Source organism: Vigna umbellata, chromosome 1 (assembly GCF_029865625.1).
Source record: "Vigna umbellata cultivar VRB3 chromosome 1, Vumbellata_1.0, whole genome shotgun sequence".
In the NCBI taxonomy this organism is placed as follows: Eukaryota; Viridiplantae; Streptophyta; class Magnoliopsida; order Fabales; family Fabaceae; genus Vigna; species Vigna umbellata.
Window position 1 is genome coordinate 40690484 of NC_142165.1, and position 18715 is coordinate 40709198.

Here is an 18715-nt window from a genome sequence, read left to right on the forward strand (position 1 = left end):
TTTTGTGTTTTTCGAGTTTTATCTTAACGTATATACCAAGAAAAAAAAAATGAATGATTTCGTTTTTCGGTTATGTAAGGGAAAACCAACTTTCTGTTCTGCCTTTTGGGTTCACAAGCTTTGGGCCTGACCTCAGGCCCAACTTGAATTTAATTAGAAAGGTGCTCTCCAATCGAGCTAACGAAGTAATAAGGACACGTTGTTTCTCCGTGCTTACATATATAGTATAGTACTACATTAAGCTAGAAAATTTTCATATAATTTTAAAATTCAATAATATATTTATCACATTCTTTATTTTATTTTACATTTATCTTATTGTATCGAATATTACATTTATCTTATTGTATCTTACTTTGTGTTGACTAATGGTTACTATCCATATGAATGCATTATAGAAATTCTGAGTGTGCTGGTAATGGCATTATTTTGTTTGCTAATAATAAGGGCACATAACAAATTACTATATTAATCTGCTTTAAAAGCTAGCAGAGTAGCTGTACATAACGGATCTTCAGCTTTTCCTGTAACTAGTAGTGTTTCATGTGAAACTTCTATCAAATTATCAATCACATTAACTTTTTACCAATTTCCATTTGCATAATGTGAGATATGGGAGAAAAATGACTTTTGTAGAATCTGCCGAGGCTGATGGTGTTTGTGCAGAATTTTTGGTCAGGGAGAATTCCAAAGCTCTGCATTTTTAACCTTGGAAACACTCTGCAACACTTCCAAAGGAAGAATGTCGCCACTTACAACCACCATTTTGGTTTCCAGATCTACCTTGTATGACCTCACTCCTGTTAAAAAAAGGCCATTATTAGAAATCGGAATCAGAATTTTGTTCAATGCCCACAGCATAACTCACAGACTGATTACTAAAACGAGATCAAAGAATCATAAAGTTGACTTTTTTCAGAGATGGGTAGCATTGAATTTGCATCCATTTATATTAAAAAATCATCTTATACGTGCTCACCTTCCAGCTTTGAGATGTGCTTCTCAACTTTTTTTGCACAGCCATGGCAATGCATGGACACTCTCAGTATCACTATCTGCGCATCGAGCAAGAGCAAGATATCAATTATAGCCCCAACAAGCTGTATAATAGTCATAATAGTAATAAAAACTGTTAATTTTTTTTGCCAAAATGTAAAAGAAAAGAGAAGGCTGACCTTAGGTTTCAATTGAAAAGCCAATGTCTGTTTTCCATCAACTACATCCTTGAGTCTTAGTTTGAGATCACTGCCACTATCAATCAAAGGCTTGCTCTCAAACTCATCATCTTCAAATTCCATGGAATTAACACAGAAGCAGGTATTTGAACAAGAAGGAAGACATAACTTGTCAAACATCCAACCAAGTTTCCCCATTTCAACTTTTTCCTATTATCAGTATCACACACTCAAATCTGGACTCAACCGATTGCTCACAAAATACAAAACTTATAGCTTGTTATTACGATCCCTTATAGAGGAGGCAAAAAACAAATGAACCAAAGTGCACAGAACCCAACGAATTCTATCCAAAATAATAATAGAAAATAGAGACTGTGCGATTGGAACCTGTCATGTGATGAACCACCAAACACTGACCAAACTAAAATCCACTAAAGACAGAAGATACCAACCACTCGGTTTCATAAAAGGAGAAACATGGGTTGATAAGCGTCTCATTGACTGTTTAGGCCATGGAAGAAACAAATGCATATCAAAAGAGGAGAAACACGATTCATGATCAAAGGAAGAGAAGTGGAAGTGACAAACTTTATATCAGAATGTGATGTGACTTAGCAGAAGCTAGGAAAAGAGTATGCATATATACTATACACAATTATAGAACATCCAAATTAATGAAGTATAAGCTTGGTAAAGAGGTCAAACATAAAGGATCAAAGTGGAGGCATATTTGGTAATACAACTGTTACGCAAGTTGAACACTAAGGACAAGAAAAAGCATGGCAAGACGGCATATGTATATATATAACAGGAAATTCTTTTAAGTTTTGAGCATTATATAGAAACACTGTGCACAGTGCTTGATTGACATCATTCTATACTGTAAACTGATATATATTATGTAATTGGAATAAGTATGATTGATTGGGAGGCATGCATGCTTGATTAAGATTGTGAAGAATATGTGAGTAGATGATTTTATATCGAGGAGTGCAAAGGGTGAAAAATGATATAGAATAAATGAGAGTGATGGATTGAGACATGAATGAAGCTGAAGATGTTGACGTGTTTGTCTATAGGTTGAATGTATAATAATAGTGCAAAATGGGACAGCGTAGCTTGCATTATTGGACATTATGAGCTGAGATGGGTCTGTGAATTATTGTGTTAAATAAGGGGTCCTTTGTTTCTACAGGTTGGGCCATGTGACAGTGGATCCTTTCAAAAATGCAGCAGATTGAGGAATTTTACGTAGCTAAGAGCAAACACACTCTTAAGGGGCTCTGTCAGTCAAAGCTGAGCTTGTTTTTGCAATAAATATCTCTATCACACATTTTTTATATTCATTTCACACCCAGTATAAAGAAAAAATAGTCATAAAAATATAGAAAAATAAATTTTTGACACGTTTGATTTTTTTATATTTATTTGACACTATATTTTCAATTTTTTACTTTTTTTTTTAAATAAATATAAAAAATTATATGATTATTTTATCCTTATAACCTATGTAAATGTAAAGGTGTATCATGGTATCATTATTCAAAAATATAAATTTTTTTGTATTTTTTTAAGAAAAAAAAATAAAAAATAAAAAAAATAATATCAAATGAATACGAAAATTTAGATGTATTAAAGTATTATTTTTATATTTTTCTTCTTTAACAGTAAAATAGAGTCAGAGAGGGACTTATACATTTGTGTCGTGCTTAATGAAAAAAAGATATTTTTACACAGTTTCTTACAATATTTTAATATAATATATATATATATATATATATTATTAATTCATTATTTATTTATTAATGTATCAAAGGAATCTCGTGTGGAGTCGTCAAGATGCAGGGTTATTTTCCTTCTCATCACATTAAATTCAAAACTCAAAAGGAAAATAGTGTAGTTTGTTTTTTCTCTAAGTAGTTTCTCTTTTTTTATTCAGTGATTCCAAACGGATTTTACGATATATGTGAAAGCAACTGTACAAATAAAATTATACGAGAAACATGGTCTTTTCTAAATATATTATAGTTTAACTGTACTGAAAACTTTATATGTATGCATCAAAACCTTACCCAAGCGAGACTTCACCTAATGCTGGCTCTACGCAAAGCAAACAGCCAGAATGTTGAACGTGAAAGGAGCAGAGCAGGTTGTAGTCGGTAATTGCTTTTGGAAACTTGTTACCATATTAAATGCAACACTTCTTATCGTCATTTTGTTTGTAAATTTCATCATTATAAACAATTGTATCCCTCACTTTTATATTCATAGGTATATTTATAATGTGAAGATTGTAATAATTTTGTTAAACAGAAATAACATTTTATGATGGATAAAATGGATTTTCTATTATAAGTGTTTTGATGTCATAATTCAGATAATTACAAAAGATCCATGTTTTCTATAATATAACAAAAAATCTAGTTTACTATGAAGTATTTTTTGTTGCATGTTAAATAATATTTTATTATGAAAATCAGTGGTTAAATTAATATAGATATGTAAAAATATTCTCTCCTATTGTTTTTTGCTGCTCTGAGCCACCGACCCAAGCTGTCTGTCACTACTCACACAGTTCTCTTAAATTCTCACTTGCACCATTGTAGATTGTAACGACACCAACAAGCAAAATCCGTTCTTCACGCCACCAATGCTATAATACCATACACCGCATTAAGTATACACAATCTTTAATAAACTAATTCATATGTTAAATTCATTTTCAAATATTTTAAATATCATCGTTTAAAATAGTTATTAAAAATAATTACACTCGTATTATATATATATATATATATATAAATAATATGTATATATATGTATGAGTTGAGTTTTATGGTGAAAGAGAGACTCTGGTCATTGAATTTTTTTTGAAAACTTTTTGTATACATACAAAGATTTACATATAAAAATATTTATTTTAATTATAATATACTTGGTTTCTTCAAAATATTAAATATTTATAGATACAATTTTGACACTTTCAAAATGTTTTAAAAAATCTATCACTGTATATAATTAATAATTTACTACGGTCAGCGTCTTAATATTAAATTATTAAATGTGTTTATTGGAACTATAAAAGGAAAGGTGTTTACTTGTTTCTGCGTGTTTTAAGTACTTCCATATGTACGAAGATTTGAAACATGAATAAATTCGTTTGATTTTAAGAGCATAAATATATTTAATTTTCAAATATTTCTTACTCAGTTAAATATGAAGAAATTAGAAATTGATATTTTTTATAAATAAAGTAAAATATTATATCAAACTATTTTTTTCCTAAAAGGGCGCGTCTATTATTTGGGAAATGCAACAATTATATTTTGTGTCCACAAGACAATATTCCATTCCAGACAAGCACCATAAACAAAAAGGCATAATTATTGAGATAGATGACTTAATTGAATTTTGATTTTCAGATGACATCTCTTTTGATATTTTATCTGTATCTCTAATTTTCTCTTTTGATGAAATATCATAGTAGCCTATAATTAATGAATCAAAATATTTGGCGAAAACAAATATGAGATTTCGGTTAATAATAAATAATTATTTAAAATTTATCGAAATATACTGTGCTAACATCCTTAATTCAGTTAAATTTTTATTAATGAATTTTGAATAAAACATTGGTGGTGATAAATATCACTCCCACCATCCATTGCACTTTTAGGCTCCTCGAAAATAATTATAATTATAATTATAATTATATATATATATATATATATATATATATATATATATATATATATATATATATATATAAAGATATTTTGTGGCTATGTATTGTTTTAAGAAAATAAAATTAATAATAATAATAGAAATTTGATTAAATATAGTAGATAAATTAAAACAGATAATCACATTTAAACAAATCATTTATTTACTTAATTTTTAAAAATGATTAAATTTTAAAAAATTTCATTTCAAAAGTAAAATTAAAAAAATGGACACAAAAATGTATATATTTTTTTTTATTAAATAATTCTTAATTATAAAAATTATTTAAATGAAGAAAATTATTAAAAAGATAAAATGGTAAAATAATTATTGTAATTTATAAAATAATTAAATTTAAATAAATGATAATTAAAAAGGTGAAAATGATAATATAACTATTTTAATTTAAAATAATAATTACTTAAATGTAAAATTGAAAAAATTATATGTATAAAAAAACGAATCCTCTTTATATTTAAATATATTTATATACAAGTATAATTAACTACAGGTTAAAAAAATTATTAAAAACATTACTGTCCTTTTTATCAAATACTAAACTTTTACAGAGTGAAACGGGATTATTACTGGGTGAAGTTTTACCATCCATCCACAACTAACCACAAAGTAATGAAGATCATTTTACCGAAAAAGGCGGAAAAGTTTCTGAAGTACCAGCAACTTACGTTAAATATAGCTTGTTTGTTTCAACACAACATTTGTATCTTTCAGATTCTGTACAAATAAACATCCTTCAGAGAGTACAGCAATAATCATCCTTCAGATAGTACAGCATGAAATGGGGGCCAAAAATTGTACTGCATTATAAACACATTTCAACCACCAAACATTAATCAATAGTCCCTTTAGAAACAAATATTAAGTCTAGAAAATTTATATCTGATAACCCATAGAACTGATTGGCAATTGCATTATAATCATATCAATGAGTAACTGATGAATTATAAAAATTTATTATTTGATTCTATGTTTAAATAGAATGGTCAATCAATATGTCATTCTTCGTTTATCAGATAGAAGCTTCTTTGTACACATGTTTAGAGATTATATAGCTAAGATTAATGCTATTAATGCCTAATCCCACTGAAGAGAAGCCAATAAATGCACTCATTTGCATAACTATGGAAATTCAGCTTTCTTATTTTGAAGGTTCATCCCGTCTTCGAATATCTTGAACATGTGCATTGGAAGTAGTTAATGACACATAGAGCACACAATCATAGATTGTAAAAACAGCTTGCCTCCCCTAAAATTCATTTTCTGGAACTTAAATTTGAAAGAATATAACATGACATCAATATAAAGGCATTTCATGCATGGTTAAGCTACCCGAAATTTTTTTTCATGACAATTGCTTTTATAAAAACCCACTTTCTAACATGATATCAGAGCCATGGTTAGAGCCTATCCTAACGAGTTCTAAGTGGGCATTCTATTCTTCTATTCTACCCACCATCGGGCCGTTATCGGATTACCCAATTTCTACTATCACGCACGAGATGTCTATACCTCGGCGTGAAGGGGTGTTTGGAAGTCCCACATCGACTAAAGATAAGGCCAAAATATAATATATAAGTGAGGTGTAAACCTCATCTTACAAGCTGGTTTTGTGGAAATGAGTTTAGTTTAAAAATTCACTTTCTGACAGGGAGCTCTCTAAGATTCTATAGTCCGATCCTATTTCGATAAAATTGATATTCGCTTTTATCTCAGGGTAAATCAGATTAATAACAGGTCCTAGAAATAGAATGAAAATTAGAGAGCACCATAGCCTTACTACTAACTTCTGACAATCTGTCCTACTATGGTCCTCTCCCCCCTTTATATAGTTTTATTCTACCCCTTTCCTTCTCTCTAATAATTTCAGTTACAGAGATTGGCACTAATTACCTGTCACCAAATAGTAACAGAAACCCACTAGTTTACTTCATTGTCAGTAACAAATGGTTCAGATCCTACCCTCTATGTTCAGTCCATTTTTGCCAAATTTTAATTTTGGAGGGTTGCTATTTGCTAACGATACTCCCCTGCACGCGTTAGTGAATGTCAAAAGGGTGTCCGAGACACTTCAAATAGAAGATGTGTTCATGTTTCATAGATATTGGCTTTAGCTGCACCGAAACAATGTTGAATTTTGAGTTTGATTTTTAAATTTGTAATATAAATTTACATTGCCCTTCTTGTATATATAGTCATGTACATTCATATTATGAGGCTTTTAGCTTATATTATAACAATTTTCTTGGTATAATTCATTATCTTCTAAACTTATCACTTCAGTTTCATGGTAAATTTTTTTAAATAATCTATCATGAAATAAAAGCTTGTTAGATAAATGGTTGATTAAGATGTTTATCCAAATGCACTCTATGTTCTAGATGTTAGTTTAGTTAATAAGGCATGGCCAATATTTACCTGCTGATACTGGTTACTTTGTCATATACTTGCTCAAATTCCAATTTATCGGAGGAAAAATTACATTCCAAGTGCAACAAGTCAAAAATACATCTACAGGGTAAAAAACAGATAATTAGATCCCAAAAGAAACTCAAACAAAAGTTTTGGAGACATACCTTCCCACAATTTCTTGAACCTAGTTGAGACTGAGGAGCATATCCTTCGGGTGCCATGCTAGCATGATCATAACACCACCATAAGGTAACACTAAACGAAGAATCAACAGGGAAAAATTATAACTTTTCTTTGGAAAACCTGTCACCACATGCGTGTGATACACCTGTTCGATGATTTTAAACTTATCTGACCAGGTTTTCATATAACACAAAAATATGGTCTAATAAGTGACTTTCAGTTCAACTAATTAAAAATATGAACATTTGTGTAAAGACACCATACGATTCTCACAAAAGCTGTTGCAGTTGCTATGATGAAAAGAAAATTTAAAGTTGAACCAACTTGAGGTGGCATGGTGAATTTCCAAGAAAAAAATGGACTGACCCCAAGCTGAAAGGAAGCTCTAAAAGCTTCACGAAATGTCATTTCCTATTCCAACCCAGTCATGCACATGAAGTTTGTAGTTTGATGTGTATTTCAAATTAAATGCATAGTTTGCTGCCAAAGATTTAGAAAAAAAATTGATGATATTAGTGTTTGTTTTTTCATTAAGCTCAGCTGATACCCACATTATGTGAGTGAAGGATTCAAGTTTAACGGCACAGGAAAGTGGGAACTAATAAAAAGAAACGCACGCCTTCACTATCAGGACGTAAGGTCAATTGTTGACTGGATAGTGGTAAAGTAGTCGGAATTGTGCATGTGATTACACTTTATTCAACAATACAATAGCGCGGCGGTAGAGGAATTCTTTTGTCGTCGTCAAGATATGAATAAGTTGATTTGATAGGTTGCAGAAGAAGAAAAGAATATTACAAGCTAACAAAAATAATGTAGAAAGGATTAGGAATAGATAATCACGGGCACTTTGGAACAATAAATTCTGCGATTGCTATGACGAAGAACAGGTGAGAAAAGAAGCATGAACAAAGAAACTAAAAGGAGCGGAAGATCTAATACAAGACAAACGTTCAAGCCTAGTTGAATACTTGCATAACTCCGTTTTGTTAAGGAAGAGCTCCCAGCGTTTGAGAAAGAACACTTCACAAACCCAAAATTGCAGTAACGGATAATCAATACATCATAAAATTGAAGTATATTCAGTTTTCTTACAAGAAAAACATTTAAGCTTGTGAATAACCCATACACCAAAAAAAGATTTTTAAAATTCCAATCCAGAAAACAGGACAAATATGGACTAATAAAATGGTTTGAATAAATTTTCAAGTGAAATAATGGAGAAAGGATTACTTGGTATAAGCGGCAAGGCAACTTCGAAAGAGACCAAGCCACGAAAACCTCGTTGCTCATCAATGACAACTCCTACTTTGCGCTCATCAAGACCGTCCAATTCATCATCACTTACGTTTCTTTGATCATCAGAACTCCACCGATGGAATCCCGTCTTCATCGTAATCGCTCGCTTCCACCCTTCGTACGGTGCACCGCAGCGATGAAACTCCGTCCCCTGTGGCACACAGCAGAACATAAAAACTAATGAAAAGTGAAAAGAAAGAATAAAGAAGAAGAAGAAGAAGAAGGTCTGTAATATGGATTAGGGTTTATTAGTATGGGTTCTTCGATTAGTGTCAGTGTGCTTCTGCCATTCAAAGAATTCGAAAATTTCTGTTCTCGTTGTGTCTCGGCGTTGTGTACTCTGTAGAGTAAGACGCGGGAAGCAAGAAGTGTCGTAGTAAATCAACAAGAAATTACATTGCAAAATTTATGTTACCTGACACATAATATAAGATAAAATAATTTTATATTTTCTCAAAAAATAAAAAAGAAACAAAAAATAATATTAAATAAATATAAAAAATTTATGTATGTCAAATTATATTTTTCTAAAATTACACATCGTACAAGATAGTTGCAAGTTAAAAGTAACATTGAATATTTTATATATTTATATCATATTATGTCATAATATATATATATATATATATATATATTAATATCTTATAAGTAAAATGTGGCATATTTATATAGTTCTGATAAATCATTTTATTTAAATGAACATGTTCATGTATTCTAATGACCAATTATCATTTGATTAATGAGTTTTTGAATTTCAATTAATTATGTGAAAGGATGAAAAATGGATGCATAATTTTCTATTTCAGACAATTCTTTTATTGGACTAAACACCATTTGAAATTAAATTTTTAATATGAAACTTAAAATAAAATAAAGTATAAGATATTCTATAATTATAACTTAAATAAAGTTTGCATGTTATGGTTGCCTTCTTGTTATGTACGGACAGCGATAGTGATGCTGTAATAAACGACAGGAAAGAAGCTTATTATTGTCTTGAATATTTATATGCGACAAAGAAAGACATGGTATTATTGATTAAAATTCCTTTAGTTTTGTTGTTCATTGCTGAAGAAAAGAAAGCTGAAATGAAAGCATATTATGCATTGAACATTACACATGGTCCCGGAAACAAATGGAAGAATGCGGAGATTTCTTTTTTTTTTTAATTGCTTTATTTCTTTTAACTTTTAAGAGTTATTTTCTCTTAAAAATATTATTGAAATTGGTCTATCATGTAAGTAAAAATAAGAGATAAGAAAAATTAAACAATTACGTCTTCAAACATCAAATAATTTTAATTCAAGTATTAGTTTTAAATATATAGTTATGTCCAATATTTTGAAACTCTGATACTTATTCAAATAATTTAGGCATACCACCAGTTTGTTTATTCAAAGTCAAAACAAAATATTTTTCACAAAAGAAAGTAAATCTTCTAAACAGACTTTTCTTTCTAATTTTAAAAGGTTGAACTCAAAATCAAGCTATTTGATTTTTTCAGAGGACGTCTTCTATTGAATTTCAAAATCAACAACCCATGGGTCTAAAATTTTTTCGAAAATTGGACGAGGAATATCACAAGCTGTATGTATACGAATTAGATACATAACACTATAATTTCGAACCTTTTCAGTCACCCACAAAAATATTCACACATAATACACATACTTTCAAAATCAATTTTACCATCCAAATGAAACGTCTGTAATAGATGATGCCGGAAAAAACAATTATAAATATTTTCTGTGTCATATTACTTGTGTTAATTAATTTATTTTCTTTTTTAGTGCTTATTCTATTTTTTTTAAAAAGAAATAGTGAAGAATGCTATATATAGAATTTGGAGTCCTCGTGTACGACCAAAGCTGGAGACTGTCCTAATAAATTAGAATCAGACAGTAAAATAAAATCATCCTCCATATACAGCTGGAGGCTGTACTAAAAAGATTTGCGAAATATAGTAAACATCTTTTTCCAATCAATACTTCCTTTCCTCCCTGTTCTCTCTGTTTCTTCTCTTTTCATGCTGTTACGCTAATCTCTCTCGACTCTGTACAAACTTGTAACTGATTTCTCAATTCAGAAAGATCTCTTTCTCTTGCTCGCTCGTTCGCTCTCTCTTGCTCCTTTGAGCGCTGTAAGGTGCTGAAGTTCAAGACTCATAACTGATTATTCTGCTGCAAAATCAGGTTGCTACTTCTCATTTCATTCATTTTCCTTTTCTCTCGTTATCTTTTCCTTTTCTTCAACTGTTAGGGTTTTCAAACAGTTTTCACTTCACAAGGTTGCTCACTTTAACGCTTTGCTCTTCTTAGGCTAGTCCTCCATTATCAGATCTACTGTTTTTGCATTATCGTTTCTTTTGCCTCCTCTTTGCACTCGTCTCCGTTCGGTTGGTGCGAAAATTGTTGCCTAAGGAACGGAATGTTCTAGATTATTGTTTTCGTTTTAGTTCTGGAACATTCTAGCCGCGTTATGCGGAGCTAACGCGTATGATCGTCATTTTGGATGAAAGCATGAAAAGTTTAGTCTGTTGCTTTGTAGACTTTGGAGCAGTCTGAGTTTACTTAATTGGATTTTGTTTATTTTCGTGAGGAATTGATGTTTATGTTGTATATGCTGTCATGTGTACAACAGAAGTGAAGATGGCTAGTCGACTGAAGGAAGATGAGAAAAATGAACGAATAATTCGAGGTCTTCTTAAACTCACGCCGAATAGGAGATGTATTAACTGTAACAGTCTGGTAGGTTTTTTCCTCCCTCTCTTGATGATAGAACTTGTTCTGAAATTACGGATTGAGTTGTTGTTAGGTGCTCTTTGTGTTAGTGAGTCTTCCTACTATGTACACCATTGAATGTATACAACATCAGTTTAAAACATTCAATTGTAGTTAAGGTGAGGGACATTGATATGTTTTACCTTCAATGTAATGTGAGTAATGACTTTTCTTACTCTTCAAACACCTAAGATGTTTGTGTGTAATTATGGTACGTTTGAAATTGGATGAGTGGCCCAAGGTCATTAATGTTAGGTTGACCTGGGCTTTGTTATCGCGGGAAAGTCACTTTAAATAGATTGCTTGTTAATGGAAACAAAATGGTCTGACAGAAGGAATGCATTATAGCAATGAATTGTAGGTTTGTTTAACTGTTTGCAAATCATTGCACACTTTACATTATGGTGGAGAAATAATGAGAGCAAAATATTTTTGCTTTATGCTGGACAACAGTTAGCATATATATGCAAGCCATGCAATTTTCTAGTTGTATTTGAAAATGCTGTAGTGGATGGCCCAAGTTTTTTTATTTCTCTGGTGTATGGAATGGTAATAATACGAAGGAGTCTTTCACTTAACTTTCTACCGTCAATTATTGAAAATTATAGTTGAGTTAGATGTTTTAATCGTTTAAAGTGAGCTTTTATTTGGGTAATAATGTTTTCATTTTATGATTTTCAATTATTAACCTAGGAACTTTCAAATAATTTATAAGCTTGTTTTGCCGCATGCCTTCATTCTAAGATCATGGTTGTAGCCCATTAAAATTATTGGGATGATAGCAGTATGCAGTACCTATCTATGTTCTCTGGATTTCATGCAAGAAAGTAGCCTTAGATGAATAGATAAATTTGGATATAAGATAGGATGCTTTTGTTGGGCATCTGAATTGTTTTTTTAGATTTTTATTTAAGAGCCTGTAATCTCTACCAACTTTTAGAGTGTTTTTTTTTTTTTTTTTTTTGCATTTTTCTGGACCTACTCTTGTAGAATTTGTTTGATATTAAAATTTGAGAAAAGTTGGTTTCAATGAACCTTTTTTCTTTCTCCGTTGGTAGGGACCACAATATGTGTGCACGAATTTCTGGACCTTTGTATGCACTAACTGTAGCGGAATCCAGTAAGTACTTGCAACCATTTTGCTTGCAGTGTTGTCAAAATGTGTTGTCTTCAAAGATTTTAAGTAGATATTGTTTAGGACCACGATATTTTAACAACTTTTTGATAATAGACTATGTGTGTCAATATTTTATTGGTCTGTATATTTTAAACGAACCAATCACAAGCTACCACGTAGGCAGTTGTAAACAAGTTGTTAAAAAAACTTTTTCCTATTGTTTAAGGTGCTTCGCAAACCCACAGTACTGATGGCTAATATTAGTCGGCATAATGGACTTGTGTTTTGCCATGTGCCTTTAGTTTACAGACTTTCTATATGTTTTCCTCTTGATATTTCTTCTACAGTGGCAATGAAGCTGGAAATCTCTGTATATACATAATGTTTGTTACTTGTTCTTTCTGTATATTGTTGTTTTTGATGGATAGTAGTTTTGTAAATTGTACACCTACAAAAGTCTGATTTTTCATTGGCAGTTTTATCCAAACTGTAATTTGTTTAAATATTCTGTCGTAGAAGAGGTAGGACACTGTTGATTCAGTTTCTTTTCCTCACAACTGCTTTTTGTTTTAATTTCCAGCCGAGAATTTACACATCGGGTAAAATCAATTTCAATGGCCAAATTTACTGCACAAGAAGTTAGTGCACTTCAAGAAGGTGGAAATCAGGTGTGAATGTGTTTTTGTGATAAAACTTGCTCTTTATATCTTGAGTCTCTCATGTTACAATTTCTTGTGTGGTTTTTCATTATATCTAATTTTTGCAGCGTGCAAAAGAAATCTATTTTAAGGAATGGGACCCACAGCGTCATTCTTTTCCTGATAGCAGGTAAACATTTGCTTGTTAGCTCTTGTGTTAATTGCAGACTGCATTATTCTGATTTTCATTCTGGTGCCAGCCATGTTGACAGGCTCCGGGATTTCATCAAGCATGTTTATGTCGATAGAAGATTCAGCAGTGAGAAGACCAATGATAAACCTCCAAGAGTAAAGGTGTTAAAGCATTTGTTTTCTTCTTTGGATTTACCATATTAAGTAGATACAAAATAGTTTATCAAGACTTGTGAGTTTGATTTGCCATATGAAACACTCATACATGATATAAATTCAACACCAAGTTCTAAAAGTAGTAGGATACAGTACATACGCGCACACACACGTATGTCAAAATTAAATTGGGTGCTCAATATCTTACAATATCACTGCTAGCTTCTCTCTCTCTAAATTAGCGTACAAGGTTAAAACAGGTTCCACCCTTTTGTAGTAATAATGATAAACATCTCGTACTGCTGTGTTGTAGTAATATCTGACAAAAACGCTGCTACCTTCTCTCTCTCTCTCTCTCTCTCTAAATTTACTTACAAGGTTAAAATAGGTTCCACCCTTTTGTAGTAATAATGATAAACGGTCTCGTAATGCTGTGTTGAAGCCCTGTTAGGTCTGAAAATTTATTTCTTTGTATAAGAAACATATGGACCCATGTTGTGTCTGTGCTTAATTGATTTAACTAGTACATTGTTATACAGGGTGACAAGGATGATTTCTATGAAAACAAGAAGACAGAGATGTATCAGGGTGGACCGAAAAGCCCTCCATATGAGGGTCGTTACAGCGATAGGTCTAGTCCTGGTGGAAGAAGTCCAGGATATGATCAAGAAAATAGGCAATATGGTGATTACAAGATAAGTCCTAGTCGTCCTCCTATAATCAATGACTGGCATGGAGTAGAAAGATTTGGGGATCGACGAAAATATGATGATCAGAGAATATCTGATGGAAATCACAAGGGGGAAAGCCATTCTCCTGATCATACCAAGGATCCAGATTCTTCCAGCCCCCCTGTTAGAGAAATCTTGGGAGAAAATGTAGTACCTCTTCGAATAAGTGAACCACCCAAAACAAACGGTGTACAGGCTGCTAATGGCTCAACACTCGCACAGGTAAAGTTATTACTGATGATGATCTTTTGTATGCTCCAAGGATTTGTGTTGGGAGTTAAGACGGTTGGGATGGTTATAATAGTTAGTTAGTAGAAGGGGATAGAAGGGTTGTGAGGTAAATAAATACGAGGAGGGTGGAAATGAATTTGATTTAGGTCAATATCTTTTTTTTTTTATAAAAAAAATGAGCAATGCTCTGTAAGCATCAAAAGAACATGGAAGTGACAATAAGCATGAACATCAATATATTCTTTTCTTGTTCTCTTATTATATATGCATGTGATGTGGTTCATTATTTACATTTTTTCACTATGATTTTTATGGAATGATCTCCCCTTTTAAGCTTGCCAAAATTGATTTTCTACAAAAACAAATTATCATAATTGATTATTGTAAGATTATTGTAATTGCAGAGGACTTCATCTTCCAGTACCTTAGCATCCAGCCATGTAACCCGGACAGAAGTTAAGCCTGAGACTATTAAGAGCCTTATTGATTTTGATGATGATCCTGAACCATCTGTTACTCCAGCAATTACTCAAGCCCAACAAACTACTGTTGCTGAACTTGGGATGCCTGCAAATTCCAATGATAATAATTGGGCCTCTTTTGATTTTTCTCCTGAGGCAAAAGCACCTCAAGGTCCTTCAATCGTAAATCCACTTGAATCTGTGCTGATACAATTGACAGTACCAGTATCTTTACCTTCTCAGGTTTCCCGAGCCCAAGGTGATCCGCATGTTGCAACATCTATTCCTGGGAGGTTAATGAAAACATTGTTAACAGTCTACGATTCTTCTTTTCTCCTGCAGGACCTTTGACTGGATCAACTCTTACTGCTACTGCTGCTGGAGGTACAATTGCTAGCAGCTTCTCAACATTCCCACCTACCAGTAGTGCTTCAGTAACATCTTTTGAAGTGATAGCAACATCAACTTTCAATAATGCAGGACAGTGGGCTAGTTTGCAGAATCAGCAACAACAACCTTTGTTCACTGCTGCGGCAAGTCAGCCTTCTATTCAACGAGCCACACCACCAGCTGGTGCTGCTTTGAATAATCAGGTTCGTCTTACTGTATAATTGTCTCAAATGTTCTGTCTATTAATTCAAATGTGGTATTTGTTTACCCTTTCTGGGAAATTTCTTGCAGCCCTGGACCGTACCATCAGTACAAGGGCATCCAAGCACATCAATACCCCATGCATCACATCTTGTCCCAAAGCCTGCCAATGAGGCTATGTCCAGTGTTGTTTTACAAACTTCTGCAGTTGACATCAAACCAAATGGAAGAAGTGAGCTTCCGGAGGTATTTTTCACTTCATATTTTTACTTCATGAAACATCTACATAATGCAGATGATTTTGGGTATCTACTGTTTATCTTAGGGAAATAGTTGTGATCTGTGCAGGATCTATTCACGGTAAATTATCCATACTTCCCTGCTCCAGTCCCAGGTTGGCAAACGGGTCTACCACATAGTATGGGTATCCCAATTCAATACAATAATGCAGTGGTATTTTGTTAATATTCAATTTATTAGCTCTCAATTTTATCTTAAACCTTTTCTACTGGCTAGTACAATAGTATGACGCATATCTCATAAATTTCTTCCCATCGTTACAGCCCATGCCAAGTTTTCCACAAGCATCAAAGTCAATAAATCCATTCGATGCCAGTAACGAACCTACTCCAGTTCAAGTCCCAACAGTATGTAACTTTGATTGATACTCTAGTGCTTAATGTTCACAGTGATACAATATATTCTATTTGTCCTATTTTGTGTAGCTCTCATGTGAGTATTGTATTAAACCGATTATATTTAACATTGTTCATTTGGTATATTGGCTCTTCTAGAGCACTTCACGTGGTTTGGATTTGTCCTCTATTGAGTTATTAACTATTTTTTTCTTATCATTAATTACGTTACTATCTGAAGTTTGCATCTCGCTTAGAGGTGCCTCATATGAATATCTTGTCTTTATTTTCTTTCTCTATTCATCCGGCTTTGCATTGAGTCAATTCAACAATTAATTGCTCATGCGGGTGATGCATTTTGGTTGGTGTTCCTCGGTTGCAGTTTCCTTCTATGTCATCTCTGCAAAGTGCTCTGCCTAGTGTAACGCCTTCAGCTAAAATCCACCCTTCAGATATGGGAAATCCATCTTTTGCCTGGAATCCGTCATCATCATATGCATTAGTGCCGCCTCCTCAAGCACAAACTATTGCACCCGCAATGGGACCAGGTAATCCTATTACTATTTCCGTAGTCAGGTACTCCTTGTAAGCAATTTTGCCCTTTATCTGTATCCTTAACAATGTTAAAATCTTAGGGGCATACATGGGAATACATGTTAACAATCCGCAGATGGTCATTAACATGCCAATGCCGAGGTAACTGATTATTCTCTAGTCTTTTTAATATTTACCTTTTGCATGTTCTGTTGTTGATTAGTTATTTTCTCTTGGAAAAATCTTTTCTAATCATTCGTAAAATATCGCGTGTTGGAATATAAAAAATAGCCCCTCATACTATAGCATAGCATCATGTTTCATCGGCTCCTGTTCCTTGAGTGGGCCGCTATGTGTGTTAGGTGTGATTACTGAGAATCGAGTTTTATTTGTTACTTGTGAAGTAATATATGTGCAAGGGATAATTTATTGGTGTTCCCCTTAAGAATTGTAACTGAATATGTAGGCATCAAGGATTTGGGAGGTTGGCGACCGAGGGAACTGCTTTTGGCTTCTCAAATCCAGATCAGAAGCTGAGTAGTAGTAGGTTGTCAACTGCTGTTACCCCAAACACCTTTCAGGCAGGAGGAAATCCTTTCGGATGATCTTAAGTTTGTCTGCTGGCACTCTTTAAGCCACGCACGAACTTGTTGCACCCTGTACAAACATGGTTGAAATTGCTGTCGTTTGTCAGTCAAAAGGAAACACCCAAGCATATTGAAGTTAGTCAACACGCCCCTGGGTTAGATAAAAAAATTTGCACCGGGCCTTGTAAATTGTTTATTGTTACAGGAAAGATACAAGCACACTTTTGTGGAAATAGAGGTGCTTGTAATATCATTTTTCAGATTTTCTTGTATCATAATTTTTGTAAGGTCGTTCTATTCGTTGAGGTACGTGACATCTCCCAGTTAAATAATTTGTTAAGTTTTAGTTCTATGCCTATCTGTTTATTGAAATTATTGTATGTGATTTTTTCGTTTACATTATACTGCTTATGTTTTATCCCTACGGTTGCAACATAAATTTGACTTTTATTTATTAGAAAGGGTTAGATATCTTTCTAATCTTTTAATTTTGATGTAGCATCATAAAATGGTGTTTGAAATATTTTAATTTTCAAATTTTAAAAATAAATAGATGTAATCGATTTAATTTAACTATATTAGTTAAAATTTTTAAAACTTCAAGGCATTCGTGTATTTCATTTATTATTGATTGAAATTAAAAAAAAATACTCAATTAAAAGTGTTTTTTCTGAAAAAGGAAACCATATTAATGCAGGAGAGATTCTAGATTGGTTCTTATAAAAAATATAAAGTCAAACATCTAACTTTCTTCTTGTAAAAATTAACCAGAATGAGTGTTTTAAATCCGTGAAGAATGATTACTTTGTAGTTCTAATTATAAGTCTTGTAGTCGTTATGTGTAATAATTATACGAAATGCCATCAAAACGACGACTAGAATAAATTTTAATCACAACTAATTGTAGCTAAAATTTGTTCAATAATGATAGTTATTAACTTGCTTCTTGTAATAATTTCTTTAGTCCTTTGCTTTTTAACATTTCTCTTACTTGAGGACTTCCATTTTTGAATCATCTCTCATTCGGTTCGAATTTCACTATTCGTTCTAAAATTAAGATCGCATCAACTTCGGTCATCCACTCAAATCATGAAAATTCGAATAGTCCTGGATCAATGCACATTTCCTTCCAACTACTGTTTCAAAGATTCAATTTAGTTCGATATTATCAACTTCTACTAAAAGTTAGCCTTGATTGAAAAGCAACCCTATAGTTTAAAAAATTAAGGTTATCGTCTCATATTTTTTC

At 32.4% G+C, this 18715-nt stretch overlaps 2 protein-coding genes and 1 long non-coding RNA gene across 8 annotated transcripts; 1 reads left to right on the plus strand and 2 right to left on the minus strand.

Moving 5' to 3' along the window:
* Window positions 1–424: 424 nt before the first annotated feature.
* On the minus strand, window positions 425–2167 carry LOC124830011 (protein SODIUM POTASSIUM ROOT DEFECTIVE 2-like). The gene is made up of 3 exons (XM_047303615.2): window positions 1176–2167; window positions 980–1055; window positions 425–800 (listed from the first exon to the last, which is right to left on the minus strand). Exons 1-3 carry the CDS (start codon window positions 1371–1373, stop codon window positions 676–678), a joined length of 399 nt encoding a protein of 132 aa, XP_047159571.1. The 5' UTR covers window positions 1374–2167; the 3' UTR covers window positions 425–675.
* Window positions 2168–5564: 3397 nt separating this feature from the next.
* LOC124830006 (uncharacterized) lies at window positions 5565–9185 on the minus strand. 3 transcript variants are annotated; one of them, XR_015785166.1, is made up of 4 exons: window positions 8748–9185; window positions 7496–7553; window positions 7338–7430; window positions 5565–5719 (listed from the first exon to the last, which is right to left on the minus strand). It is a non-coding gene; the product is annotated as an uncharacterized LOC124830006 (long non-coding RNA). The 3 variants fall into 3 exon arrangements; XR_015785168.1 differs by having other exon boundaries at window positions 7496–7586; XR_015785167.1 differs by having other exon boundaries at window positions 7496–8537.
* Window positions 9186–10752: 1567 nt separating this feature from the next.
* On the plus strand, window positions 10753–17818 carry LOC124830004 (uncharacterized). Of its 4 annotated transcripts, XM_047303591.2 has the most exons (16): window positions 10753–11005; window positions 11454–11560; window positions 12652–12713; window positions 13291–13378; window positions 13477–13538; window positions 13609–13702; window positions 14236–14649; window positions 15063–15378; window positions 15462–15503; window positions 15600–15712; window positions 15801–15956; window positions 16059–16163; window positions 16274–16357; window positions 16728–16893; window positions 16981–17041; window positions 17346–17818. In XM_047303591.2, the coding sequence occupies exons 2-16, from the start codon at window positions 11462–11464 to the stop codon at window positions 17482–17484; spliced, it is 2001 nt and encodes a 666-aa protein (XP_047159547.1). In that variant the 5' UTR covers window positions 10753–11005; window positions 11454–11461; the 3' UTR covers window positions 17485–17818. The 4 variants fall into 4 exon arrangements, with proteins under 4 accessions (XP_047159547.1, XP_047159546.1, XP_087959210.1 ...); XM_047303590.2 differs by having other exon boundaries at window positions 15462–15712; XM_088103084.1 differs by lacking the exon at window positions 12652–12713 and having other exon boundaries at window positions 10754–11005; window positions 15462–15712.
* Window positions 17819–18715: the final 897 nt, after the last annotated feature.

What these genes read in the sequence shown, in the direction of transcription:
- LOC124830011 (XM_047303615.2), bottom strand. Translation starts at nt 1,373, where the DNA reads ATGGGGAAACTTGGTTGGATGTTTGACAAGTTATGTCTTCCTTCTTGT. An exon ending in CTTTTCAATTGAAACCTAAG is followed by an intron (nt 1,056 to 1,175) that starts GTCAGCCTTCTC and finishes CTCGATGCGCAG; the next exon opens with ATAGTGATACTGAGAGTGTC. An exon ending in GCACATCTCAAAGCTGGAAG is followed by an intron (nt 801 to 979) that starts GTGAGCACGTAT and finishes TTTTTTTAACAG; the next exon opens with GAGTGAGGTCATACAAGGTA.
- LOC124830004 (XM_047303590.2), top strand. Translation starts at nt 11,462, where the DNA reads ATGGCTAGTCGACTGAAGGAAGATGAGAAAAATGAACGAATAATTCGA. An exon ending in ACTAACTGTAGCGGAATCCA is followed by an intron (nt 12,714 to 13,290) that starts GTAAGTACTTGC and finishes TTTAATTTCCAG; the next exon opens with CCGAGAATTTACACATCGGG. An exon ending in TCAGGTTTCCCGAGCCCAAG is followed by an intron (nt 15,379 to 15,461) that starts GTGATCCGCATG and finishes TTTCTCCTGCAG; the next exon opens with GACCTTTGACTGGATCAACT.